This window comes from Acartia tonsa, chromosome 1, assembly GCF_053477335.1.
Source record: "Acartia tonsa isolate MP-2025a chromosome 1, ASM5347733v1, whole genome shotgun sequence".
Classification (NCBI taxonomy): Eukaryota; Metazoa; Arthropoda; class Copepoda; order Calanoida; family Acartiidae; genus Acartia; species Acartia tonsa.
Window position 1 is genome coordinate 33,375,437 of NC_137260.1, and position 13,296 is coordinate 33,388,732.

Consider the following 13,296-nt stretch of genomic DNA (forward strand, 5'->3'; position numbering starts at 1 on the left):
AGACATAACTATAAGTTCAAGGAGCTGTCTCCTCAATTCATTTAAGGGCATAAATTTTTGTTCTGATTTAGTTGTTTCTGAATAGGCTACTCCAGTGTGTTTTAATACCTGTTCATAAGTGTGCACAAGATATGTTCTATGCCTATTATTTACCCAACAAGCGAGTATAATCTTAATAGCGTGGTACGTTGAAGCTTTAATCTGCATTGAAGATTTTTTCGGCTTTCTATAGTGTGTATCTAATTTTCTTACAAGATCAATTACACGCTTAACCTGTTCATTAATTTTAGCCTCTGTGTAAGGGTCTGGTGTACTAGATTCTGTTGTACTAGTAGTAGTAGTGGAACTATCTTGATTAGAACTATCTGAATCAGAATTACGTTTAACTCTGCCATCAGATATTTCATCTAGAGCGTGTTTAAGGGCTGATTGAACGTTAGTTATATAGCAAGTAGTTAGACTGGAATCAAAAAAGGGGCTATAGGATTGTTTAACCCTTTTAGCCTCGGCGATAATCTCATTCCATAAATCAAGTGATTTTGGAGTAGAAGAGCTAGGTAATAATGAAGTAAAAAATGATTTACTAGGAGTTTTTATTTTAATCAAATCACTTAAGGCGAGGACTTGTAATGAAAATCCTTTTCTCTCGGTGAATATTTCGTCTACTACTACTAAGGGTGAAAAGTGGGATTTCCCAAGTTTCAATTTTATGTCACCTTCTATATCTGCTTTATCTAGGTGTAGGAGAAGAAACAGCAAAAGGATATTCAGCCATTTTATTTTCATATTGTCTGAAAGAAATAAAAATATGATTTAAATAAAATTAAAATAATTGTTATTGTTTATATAATACGGCTTAGGTAAACAGTATCAAGGTGACCACAAAAATTAATATTTTTGTACAAAACATTACACATGTAATGCAAATATTATACGACTCAACAAAATCGTAAGTAAAAAATTATAATTAAATCAGAAATAGGTATAATACGGCGCTATTGGTATTATAACCATAATAACACCCCCCTTTTTACAAAAACTGGTATTATTATTGGAAAAAGGCGGTAAGTTGTAAGGTAACTTTGTTATATAAACCAATTTATTTAATAGTTATTTTACAGATCTTGAATAAGTAATATTTCTATAGAAAAATAATTAATAAGTTATAAGAAATAAGTGATAAGAAATAATATTAATATGTTTTATGTGATATTAAAAATAAGGGAAGGGGGTTAACCGATCATTAATTTTACTACTAAAGCGTTAATATTTATAGATAACAATGGAAATAAATGCGTACCAATTGTTGCAAAATATGCAAAATTTGATAGTGTTAGGTCTAGACCCAGATAAGTGTCTAGATGGTAACCCTTTCCTATTTTTGCATTATGTTTTAAAACCAGAGGTATTTTTGAAATTTTTATTTATAGGCTATTATATGACGTAGTAAGTAACAATTAGAGTTGGTTAAATATTAAGGTATTATGAACAATATTAATTTAACTTTCTTTTCGATTTTTGATGTGAAATTAAAAGTAAAAATTTACTTTATTAAATAATAATACTAAATTAGGGCGTTCAAGGAACCATTAATTGTTGACAAACAGATATTTTAATATTAAAAATTCGTAGGATTTCGAGCCGAAATTAAACGATGTATGTGGAGTGGGGTTTAACAACGCCGTTGTGAAGCAGCTTGATCTAGGAGATGAAGATAGGTCTTATCCTTTATTGGTAGCCTTGACCTTTTTCGCTACCTATTCCTGCATCATCACTTTTTATTTGTTATACAAAGGTATTTTTTAATATTACATATTGTAGAAATAAAACAACAAATTTTTATTTTATTTTTTTATTAGCATTTTTTATTAGCATGTTTGGCTGCATTTTTTATTACATTTATACATTATAATTATGCGACAATAATTTTTACAATCGTGGATGCATAATACATAAGGTTTAGCAAGTATGATTGCATGACATATTATACGTTTACAATAACGTTTTTGCAAGTATGGTTGCATAATACATTATAGGTTTATATGGTATCAAAATAAGTACGTAGGGAAATAGATCCTTAAAAATCTTTTTGCGCATAAGTGTCATATTCTACTTATTTAATTAATAAGCGCAATTTGATTCTTGAAATAATGATAAAATAGGTTATACTCTAATGCAAGCAAAAAGTTTTATTTGATTTATAATTAGTGCTACATTTAGCAAAATTTTTTATATCAATTGTTTAATGTGTAATTTTAGCCAGTATGACAACTAAAAAGTTTGATAGGGATTCTATATTTTCAGTCTGTATGACGACTAAAAGTTTATAGAGATTTTATATTTCTAAAAAGTTTGATAGGGATTCTATATTTTCAGTCTGTATGACGACTAAAAGTTTATAGAGATTTTATATTTCTAAAAAGTTTGATAGGGATTCTATATTTTCAGTCTGTATGACGACTAAAAGTTTATAGAGATTTTATATTTCTAAAAAGTTTGATAGGGATTCTATATTTTCAGTCTGTATGACGACTAAAAGTTTATAGAGATTTTATATTTCTAGGCGACCAAAAGTTTTTATAATATCCATATTAATCCGTGGGCGTAATTAAGGTTATTTTATTATTAACTATTTAAAATGTTGATTGCAATAACAACAGCTCATTTTACAAAAACTTTTCATAATCATTTATTGCAAATGATCCATCTTTTAAATAGATTTATTATCATATAATATGCATATAATATTTAACAAAATTCTTACAAGTACAGATAAGTAAATATAACATATATGAATATTTAATTATGGGCTTTTCTTTTTTTATTGGTCATGGCTGCTCCCGCTGGTGTAGGACCGGCTACAGTTATGGATAGAAAATGTTGTATAGCTTGAATAAACCCTTTTTCATCTGATATTTCTTTCGTTATGACTGGGTTGTTTAAAATATTTGTCATTAAATTAACGAAATCCGCGGCTTGCTCAGAATCGGTTTTCTTTCCAAATTCTGGGTCATTGAGGGTATTATTCAATGTTATCGTGATGTCTTTAACCACAGAAAGTGCGGCATCAGCGTTTTCTTTGCAGGATTGTAATACAGTGTCTTCACATTCCCGAAAAATTTCGTTTTCAGGATTTTCAATGTCAAAGGCATGGAACATAATGCTGTAATTGGCTGGCATGTATGTTTTACACATATTTAGTAGCCTAGTTGTAGCATTTAAAGTTTGTTCTTTGTCATTAAGAGTATTTTGAATTGTTTCAACTTTAATTTCTAAGTTCTTATTATCATCTGCAATGTTTTTTATTCTTTCTAGCGAATGAGTGTACTGATTGTCCTTCATTGTAAAATTTGTTAATGATTCTTCATATTTCTCCTGTAAGGATGTAATTTCAGGTAATATATCTGTTGAACTTTTAACATTGAGTTTTCTCATAATTCTGGTTTTAAACTTTTCATCTTGATCTCTATCATATTTCAGTTGATCTAATTCTTTTTGGACAAGCTCTAAAGTAGAGTTTTGGTCATTTTGTTTGCTTATTTCTTGCCTAGCAACATGCAAATCATTTTCCAATTCAGATAAAGTTTGGTTTTGTGCTCTTAGATTTTCTATTTCTTCTTTTAATGATTGTATGGTTTTTTCAAGAGTTTGATTTTCACATTCAAGTTGCTGTTTTTCGTTGTCGGGGAGAGTACAGCTAAAACTAATATTTGATACCTTTGTCATTAATTGGTTAGACAGGTCATCAAATTTATTAGCAAGAAAATCTTGAATGGTTGGTTCTGTATTAACCGAGAGCACTTTGTTTTCAACCATTTCTGTGTCTTCTTCAAGGTTAACATAAGAATGTCCCGCTATTGTTTCAGACGGGTTAACAAATGAAAGTCCTGCTACTTGTTCTAATGGCTGAATATAATGATATGGGCTAGTCAATGTTTGGGATTGTTCAGCAGTAGATGTTACATATGGGCCTGATATAACCATTTGTTGAGGCTGATAAATTTGTTGGTTATAAAGTGGGACATTTTGTTGAGGTGGGACATTTATTTGAGAATGGGAAATTGAATTTGAGGTAGCTACATAAGGTGCTGACGTCACATGAGAGACAGCAAAGCTACTGTGCGGTGCTACAGAGACCGCAACATTTGCCGCAGGTATGGTTACAGGTACTGTTGTGTTAGTACACACTGTAGGTACAGGGCTAAGATCCATTAAGGAAGGGATGGTTTGAATGTTATATCGCTTTTCATACTGATCAATTAAGTGGGGTGGTAATGGGTATAACTTATTGTTTCTCAGCCAATGAACGCAGTCTGTATTGATTTCAAATCTGAAACCCTCTTTGCCAACATAGCGGTGGCTTTGCAAATAACTGATTTTTAAATGAGATTTACATTTGTTGAATAAAGCGAGATTCATTAAATCAATGGAACAGACATTGTGCATAAAATATGCAATCGCAGAACAATTAATCAAAGCAAAGGTTATAAGAAGGGACTGAGCTGCTATTTCAGATCTAAACCATTCCTGATAAACATAGTAGCCGTGCAAATACACGATACCAGTTCTGGCGGAATATAGGTTTTCAAGTTCATCGCAAAGGTTGCGGCTTAAATGTGCTAACATTACAAGAATTGTGTCACTAGTTGTTACATTAAATGAGGTACAATTAAAAAGGACATGTTTAAGTTTGGTAAAACAAGATTTTAGTACTTCGTCGCATTTAAAAACTAATTTTTCAATCAGATGTACAGAACGAGTAGTATGGGGTTTGGTGTAATAAGATTTGCTTTCCAGGGACTCAAGGTACACCACTTCGAGGTGTTTTTCATTCGAAAGAAAAGGGGAAACTTTTTCATACACAGTTTTTATATAGTCAACAACTATGTTCGATTGGGTATTGCTGGGCAAATTAAATCTCGATAGTACATCTTTTTTATCAACAATCTTTTTTCTAAAATGAAATACATTGATGTCAAATAAGAGGGATGAAAATACTACTTGATTTTTTCCAGCATTTTTTACATGGGCTACAATTTGTTGGGTGAGAGCTGTTAGATCATTAGGAGCAAGGTTATACTTTTTTTTGACTATGAAAAAATTGTTGCTCAAGGAATTGGGAAGTTTAGCATTGTGCTGGCTAGATACAAACATACCGCCAGTTTTTGAAATGATGTGAAGCGTGTTAGCCGAGCACAGATCAGGCTCGGCTGCAGGAAGGGACAAAAATATTTTATTTCGGTTTGGGTTAGTAGCTATATAAGGGTCAACCGGGGAATCCTTTTTTTCTTCTCGGTAGAAATCTTGATGAACTTTTGGGCTGTCCATGGGAATTCCGATGTTTGTTGGCGGTTGATTCATTTTTAATTCCTTAACATGAAAAATATTGTTTTAATATGATTTAAACAGTAATGATTGTGCTATGGAATATCAAAACAACATGGAAATATTGGTCTAAAATGATTTAACTAGGGATTTAGCTATGTAAATTTAATTATTTAATGTCTTTTCAGGTTTAAACAGTAAAAGAAAGTTGATGGTGCAGGGTAAGGTTGATACTGCAAAGCAAACCAGTATTGAAATGAGCGAGTTGTCTGTTTCTACTGTGAAGGCGAATGATTTACCTGCGAGGCAAACCAGTATTGAAATGAGCGAGTTGTCTGTTCCTACTGTGAAGGAAGAGGGAGCGAAGATGAAATCAGAGCGTACCTGAATACAATTTTAATTTCATTTAATTTGTATAACTTGTATCACCCCTCTTTTTCTTTTGATTTGTCCTAATTTAATTTAATATTAAGAGTAAGGCTTTTTAATTATTTTCAGAGCAGTATATGAAAAAAACTTTTAGTTCTTTAATAGCCATATAGCAAGAATGTTGGATGTGACTTTTTCCTGCCGCGACAAAGAGTCGTGTGTGACCGAGTGCCAGGATGTTCTGGCCAAAAGGACAGCCGAATATTTTGCTAAGTCTGAAAGTTCTTTAACCTCCATTATTGACTTATTAAGGTAAATTTATAGTATTTAAAATTTAAACCACTTCTGTACAAATATTACTTATTAAAGTTTGAATTGAAATGCTTAAATAGGGCGCTGAATTTTGTTTAGTAATATGAAATGAGAAGAAAAATATATTTAAATTGTTTATGTACATGTATATATATATATGTATGTATGTATATATATGTATGTAATTTTGCGTCACAAAAAGGGGTTGTTGAGTTTCATAATGTACCTTGACATTGGCGCTCAAATAAACGTAGTGCGCACTCGAAAAACCGGTAATTTTATACCTAAAGGGTTGGAACTTTTTGGGGTTTTTATTACAAAAATATAATTTATGTACATTAATGTGCAATTTCTATTATTTTTTCGCGATTTTTTGGTATGTTTTTGAGCATAAAAACACTATTTACTTGAAAAATCAGGAAGATAGTATTTTATGAGCGCACACTTTATTGTTTGTGCGAGTAGTGTAAAATCCTTGACCACTTTTGAGATTTGAATTTTCCGATATTCACGAAACCCAACTAAAAACCGTTACAAATTGTATACAAATATAAGACCATATCGATCTTCATGGTAATGTGTAGACAAATGCTTTTGAAATATTTATTCCATATCTGCGTATTGTGCAGACATAAAAATATAAAATAATATATCTTAATGCAGAATGGTTATGTAATATATATATTTACATCCGTCTTTATATAGATATATTTTTTAGATACATATTGTAAATTTACGTATTTTTTAAGGGAAAAAGAAACCGGTGATGAGATCAAGTACAACAAGATGAATCTGACCGCGGATACTAGACAAGCGGTCTTCAATGCTTTATTGGGATTCAAGGTGAGTTTTACCTTATATAATTCTTCAATATTAGGTACAATCTGCGATGTTTTATGGAAGATGGTCGATTCTGAAAAATAAGAATTTTTTTAGGGATTTTTATAACTCGTTATGAAAAGTTTTTAATAGTTAATTTTTTAGGAAACTTATGGACTTGATGGACTTGCAAGAGATTTTTATATCCAATATACAACTTGTTATGAAAAAGTTTTTAATAGTTAATTTTTAGGAAACCTATGGGCTCGATGGACGTCATGCTTGCAAGAATGAAGCTAGCGGATGGCTACTTCTGATTGTTTTTGTACTTTCATGTTTCTTGGTAAGATAATTTACAAAACACTTTTACTGGCTTCGAAAGCAAATACTTATAATTATTATTTTTTTTTATAATAAATAATTAATAAGCATTCTGTTGTGTAAATATTAAAGATGCGGTATAAGTAAATAAAAACGTTTATTTATGTATCACAAAGAATAGAAATTTGATTTAGTTTAATTGCGTAGATAAGAATCAATTCCGCAAGCAAAAAGAACCTTGTGAACGAAAGGGGAGAAAAATTTTTCATTCAACGGCTAGGCGAAACTATAAGACTCAATTATCTTGCCGCAATCGCGGACGTGATTAGTCACCCCCCTTTTTTATAATGTTGGTAACATAATTTCCTAACTAAGTTTTATATATTATTTATGTTACATAACAAAGAATAATTTTCAAGCCTTTATTTTCTTACACACACAAAGAAGTTTGGAACTAGTTGTTTAACAACAAAAGATAATATACTAACAAGTTAGAAAAATAGGGTCTAAATAATTCAATTTTTATTTTAATTTTTATTTAGGTTTCTGCAGTTGTTTTAGCAGCTGTAGTTTTCAGTTTGAAGAGATGTAAGGAGTACTATCAAGGACGGGCCAACGAGAGACGCAAGAAAAAATGGGAACATATGGAGCAGGGGAAAACATTGTTACAAAAACTCGAGCATATAGATGCGAAGATCGAAAACCATAGGGCCGCGTCCACTTTAAACAGAAGTTACAAGGCTGAGTCGGTTAAGCCGGAACATTTGTTAGACACCGATTCCGAATCCAAGGAATTGGTGGAGTTTGACCACCAATGGAGATTAAATAAAATTAGGGCGCATTGTTATGAACAGAAAAAGGCTAATGAAAGTCTTGATTACAATTTTATATCTACTATGTGCGATGACCCAGTAAATCCTGTAAGTAAGGACAATATTAAGGACAGTGTAAGTTTAATTTACTAATTATTTTTAGTTTATACAGTGGGAATAAACCTAACATTAAACTACTGGCGCATGTTATATTAACACATAAAGCAAAAATATATATTGCTAGTTCAGGGTTTAATAAGCAGACGCATAGTAGGAAAGGTATTAGATAATATAAACCTGTTTGAGAAATCAATTTAAAATTAATTATAATATTCCAAAGGTTAGAACACATAAAAGATGTCTTTCCAATAAACTTTGACAGGGAAGGTTGTATATAATTCTTTGTAAGATAAGAATTTTTATTAAAGGGAACGTTTGTAGAAGTATATTTCACATTCAAATCATCTTTTTCCATAAAAAGTGTTTGTTTTGTCAATACATTACTACTTTCTGTTATATTTGTATTTATTAATTTAGATACATTTGTAACAGACGCGGTTTGATTAGATAAAATATCTGTATTGGCGATATTGTTATCGTTGTTTATAATTAAACCAGGTTCCATATCTGTGGTGACGATATGATTCTCCATACAATCTGTAATAGGTTTTTTGTTATATTTGTTATTAATATCTTCATTATCAGAAGAGGAAGAAGAAAGATATTCAGTATCATAAGCATTAAGTTTTTTGCAACGTTTTCTTATGTGTTTACTTCGGATCTTTTTAACTTCTCTAAAAAATTATTCTTTACACAAGCATCTACAGGGTGATTATACATATAAAATCCAGCATCTTGACAATTGGGACAAGCAATTGGAATAGGTTTCACATTAGGGAAGTTTGGACATTTAGTGTCAGTGTGAGCCTTATCTCTACAAAGGAGACAAAATTTTATTTTCACATTCTGAAGATTTGCTGCTCTAAGGCTATCGTTAGGGTTAAAAATACATTGACTATTTTTATGCCCTATCCTTTTGCAAATATCGCATTTTAGGGAAGCTTTATTTTGATAGCTATTTAACTTAAAAACATTCTGTGGGCCATAATTGCATTCATCATCGCTTAGGTGATCGTAAAGATCTTCTGCGCAAATGTCTACCTGCTCCCAGTCTACATCGACCCTTTTAACGACGTTTTTATGTACTCTAGACTCTTTAGAAAGAAAACTGTCGATCGAAGCTTCATGTGTACGCAAAAAACTTTCGAAAGCCGCAAGGGTAATTTGGCCATTTTGAATGGCAGCGGTTGAATTGAGAAAATGACGTAAGCCGTAAGGGATGTACTTGTATACTGCACTAATAATTCTCCTATTTTTTTCTTTTTCAGAAATTATAGCATCAGAAATATTTTCTATATATCTTTTGTATTCATACAAAATAGACATAATGGATTTAGAAGAAGGTTTAAATTTTGCAAAATTTTCATCGATGTCTAGCATATTTGTAATAGACCCATTGAGAAGACGATTAAGTTTATTCAAATATTCGCTAGTAGGGAGATCTAATGGGTTACCCCCAGCCATTTCCAATTTTTCTTTGATTTCCTTAGATATGGACATGTGAATTAACATATTGTATTCACATGGACTAAAGTCCGAAAGATCAAAACTATCCAACTGATTTAAAAAGGCTTTAAGCCCTACTGTTTCTATGGACATCAATTGACGATGGATAACCCTTTGTTTTTGGAAAAGTTTATCTGCATTATACGTGTTTTTTCTATTTGCTAAGAAAGGGGGCTCAAGGTTGTTAAAGGTGTTACACTTTAAATGAGGGGCGTTGTAAGTATTCTCAGCGTTTTGTGCTTTGAATATTTGTTTAATTTGTTGGCTAGTTTGATCTAATAGTAATTCTTTGTTTATTCTATCCAACCCTTTAGCCTTATTTATATGGTCCTCTATTGATGAGAGAAGTTCCCTAGCATGAATTGTGGATAACCCCGTAGGAGATAAATCTCGTTGGTTTGACCTGTAGACGGGAATATCAGTTGTAGCGTAGCGATAATTCTGAGGGCCAAAGCTAAGTATAGGGTTTAGGCTAGGAGGGGGTTGGCTAAAATCATTCCTTATTGCATTACTAGAACCAACCTGCAGGTTGGATATGTCACTTGCCATTTTGTTAAGACTACTTACCATTTCTCCCATATTATTTTTTAAAGCATTTAATTGATCTTCATTATTAGAATTGGAGTTTTGGGAATTAACTGGTGGAGTAGGGGCCGAAGGGACTAATAAAGGTGCTCTAGGTGTGTTCCTTACAAATCTTCGTCCGAAAGTTCTCCATCTATCCCTCATACCTATAGAACCTTCGTCATCACTGACGTCATAATCTCTGTTCCTATCCATGACTTATTAAAAGCAGTATGTAGCCTTAAATATTTATATGGATTTTAGAGACGAATTCAAAACGGATATTGTTTTATAAAAATATATATTTATAATAACTGACAAAATTTAACATACAATTATAGCAGTATGACGCTATGTTAAATATGTAAAAAATCGTACAGAATTATATAAATTTAATTTAACAATAACTTTTACAAACAATTATAGCAGTGTGATGCTATAGTACAATATATAGGTTAGGTTATAAAAGGGATTTGTGACTTTAGATATGGTATATTAATAGAATTATTTTAACAATAACTTTTACAAACAATTATAGCAGTGTGATGCTATATTATAATGTGTAAAGGTTAGGTTATAAAAGGGATTTGTGACTTTAGATATTATATATATACTAAAATGAGTCTTTTTATGAGGGACTGAGTAAGGACAGTACCCCGCGGGAAAAAAAATAAATTTTTATATAAAATGAATATATAAAAATTGAATAAAACTTACCGGTTCGAAAAAGTCGACGGTGGCTAAGCCTCCATTTTACACTTTTACGTGCTTAAATAACTAAGATATTTATCAACAAGGTATATTTCACTAATTTGACATTTCAACTAGAGTATATATATGGTTAAACTTTGAGTGTACTAAAAAGACTGGCCTCTTCTACAGGTAGTTTGTGCTTCCTTCTTGTCTGGTTGTCCGCACGCGCAGTATGCATGGTTGTGGTTTATATTTTTCGGAGGTGTTACAAAAGTTGTAACAAGATCCCCTGTGATAATTAATCAAGCAAGAAAAAATATAAAATAACTAAATTAATTTATGGCAAGAATCTGTAAAACATTTCTAGATTTTTGCTACTTTGGAAGAATTTAAAGTTTATGGTGAATTAATTCAAAAATGTTTTGGTTGTGCAGATTTGGGCAAAGATATAATTATATTAATCATTTCCAACTATAAACTATATTTTATATCTTAAAGTATCCATTTATATTTCAATCTTTCCTCTAAAGATGTTTAATTTATTGCTTTATAGCACGCAATTTTTCTTATTTATAAGCAAAAGAAAACTATTTATATTAGATGCAATTTACTTTTTTTCAAGGTGAATTTTATCTAATAAGAAAGATGCCAGGAACATCAACTAAAATGTGACAGCTTATAATATTTGCGGCTGCTGAGCTGGTAATATAAATTTTCTATTTTTCTATAAATGGAATAGTTTAAAAAAGATGTATTATAAATTTAAAACTAATGTTAACTAACTAACATTTAATCATAATGATATATATAATACATGTATTTTATATTTTAAATGTATATAATGTACATATATGCATGCAAGTTTTTGGATCAATTAGCCCATACACAAGAAAGCTAATTACATTGGGGTTCTATGGACTAATTATATCTTTGTATTACTCTATATTTTCTGCGCAGATTAGAGTGCAATTGGGATGTTATTATGGTAAGAAATTAATACATTGAAATTACTTTACATGTCATTCATATAGTAATAATTGAAAGAGATGACAATGATTTAGAAAAATTATATCACAATTAAAGGTCTAGAGAGCAAAACCAAGACGTTATGTATATATTATAACACTATTTGATCCTCCTTTTTATCTTTTAAAATATCCTAAAACCATCCATGACATTTATAATGCTTTTTTAATGAGAAACTCATTTTGTAATTTCTGAAATCCTCTAAAAATTAGTAGCCACTTTATGTACAAAATTGTCCAAGTATCTATTCATTCCTACTTTTTAAAATTTAAATTTTCAAAGTAGATTTAAGTCCAAAATGAACTTGAATCAAACCTTTGGCTTATTTTTGAGTATCGCAGTTACCATTCAATTCTTTTGTTTCTGCAGTTTGGTTATATATTTAAATTTTTGTGGTTTTAAAACATCACAGTGTATACATCTAATAACAATATATCTACTATACAAACTATTATGATAAAGTTTTAGATTTGTAAAGCTTTAATATAAAATTATCTATTTATAATATCGCTAATGTAGGACCTACAATAAGGAAGGCGTTAAAGTCTAATAGCCTCAACACCAAATTGAAAAGCAGAGAAAATCAGAAGCTCATCTTGTGAATATTTAAGTTGGTTCCTATCCACACACCACATTAAAATAATGTCTTGCAATATATAACTGCTAAATATCTGAGATAGAGATATATTTTTTAAAAACAGTGTAGCAACTGTTCTTTTTTCAGCAACTCAGATGTAGCTGCAGATTTTAAAAAAATTAGGCATCTGAATAATCTAGACAGTGTGGTTGCATGAAACTTCAATGACAAATTTTTTAATTAGGTCTAGTTGCTACATTTTTTGCTCTAACTTTATTTAAAAAAAAACTATATTGTACCTTCTTTAATATAATACTTTTCCTTTAAAAATTAGGAATCTTAAAGATTAAACTGACCATAGTTAATACAGGCTATATTAGTTGGTAAGAATATTCCATAATTTAAATATACATACTCAAACATGATCATAAATCATTCAATAAAATGATTAGTAGTCCAAAGGTAACTAACATATTTTTTTTGATTTGGCTTCAAATATGTTAAACATGACCTAACTGGACCAATATCAAACTTCCCTGAAAATTGTTGCTATATCAAGTGTGTGGCAATGTTAATGAGAGTTTGGCACTATTGTATCTGTCTACTATACATCCTACAGGTTGTGCTCTAGTTGTATCTTTGCTATTATATAAAATTAATTGTAATTTTTTGAAAATTGATTTTTAATTTAAATGTTGCCCACTCTTGACAAATTAACTCAATGATGTCAACTTGGGAAAGAAGTCTACTTACCAGGGCCAAATCTGATTAGTATAAAAATGGGAGCACCTTTAACCAATTAGGCTATAATACCGCAGACATCACATACATATACAGAGACAAAGAGGGACA

At 30.6% G+C, this 13,296-nt stretch overlaps 1 protein-coding gene across 1 annotated transcript; it reads left to right on the top strand.

Annotated features, from left to right (window-relative positions):
- Window positions 1-5,755: 5,755 nt before the first annotated feature.
- On the top strand, window positions 5,756-8,695 carry LOC145327158 (uncharacterized). Its single transcript, XM_080170727.1, has 5 exons — window positions 5,756-6,006; window positions 6,756-6,849; window positions 7,079-7,168; window positions 7,689-8,070; window positions 8,664-8,695. Exons 1-5 carry the CDS (start codon window positions 5,873-5,875, stop codon window positions 8,693-8,695), a joined length of 732 nt encoding a protein of 243 aa, XP_080026853.1. The 5' UTR covers window positions 5,756-5,872.
- Window positions 8,696-13,296: the final 4,601 nt, after the last annotated feature.

What these genes read in the sequence shown, in the direction of transcription:
- LOC145327158 (XM_080170727.1), top strand. Translation starts at nt 5,873, where the DNA reads ATGTTGGATGTGACTTTTTCCTGCCGCGACAAAGAGTCGTGTGTGACC. An exon ending in ATGCTTTATTGGGATTCAAG is followed by an intron (nt 6,850 to 7,078) that starts GTGAGTTTTACC and finishes GTTAATTTTTAG; the next exon opens with GAAACCTATGGGCTCGATGG. An exon ending in TTGTACTTTCATGTTTCTTG is followed by an intron (nt 7,169 to 7,688) that starts GTAAGATAATTT and finishes ATTTTTATTTAG; the next exon opens with GTTTCTGCAGTTGTTTTAGC.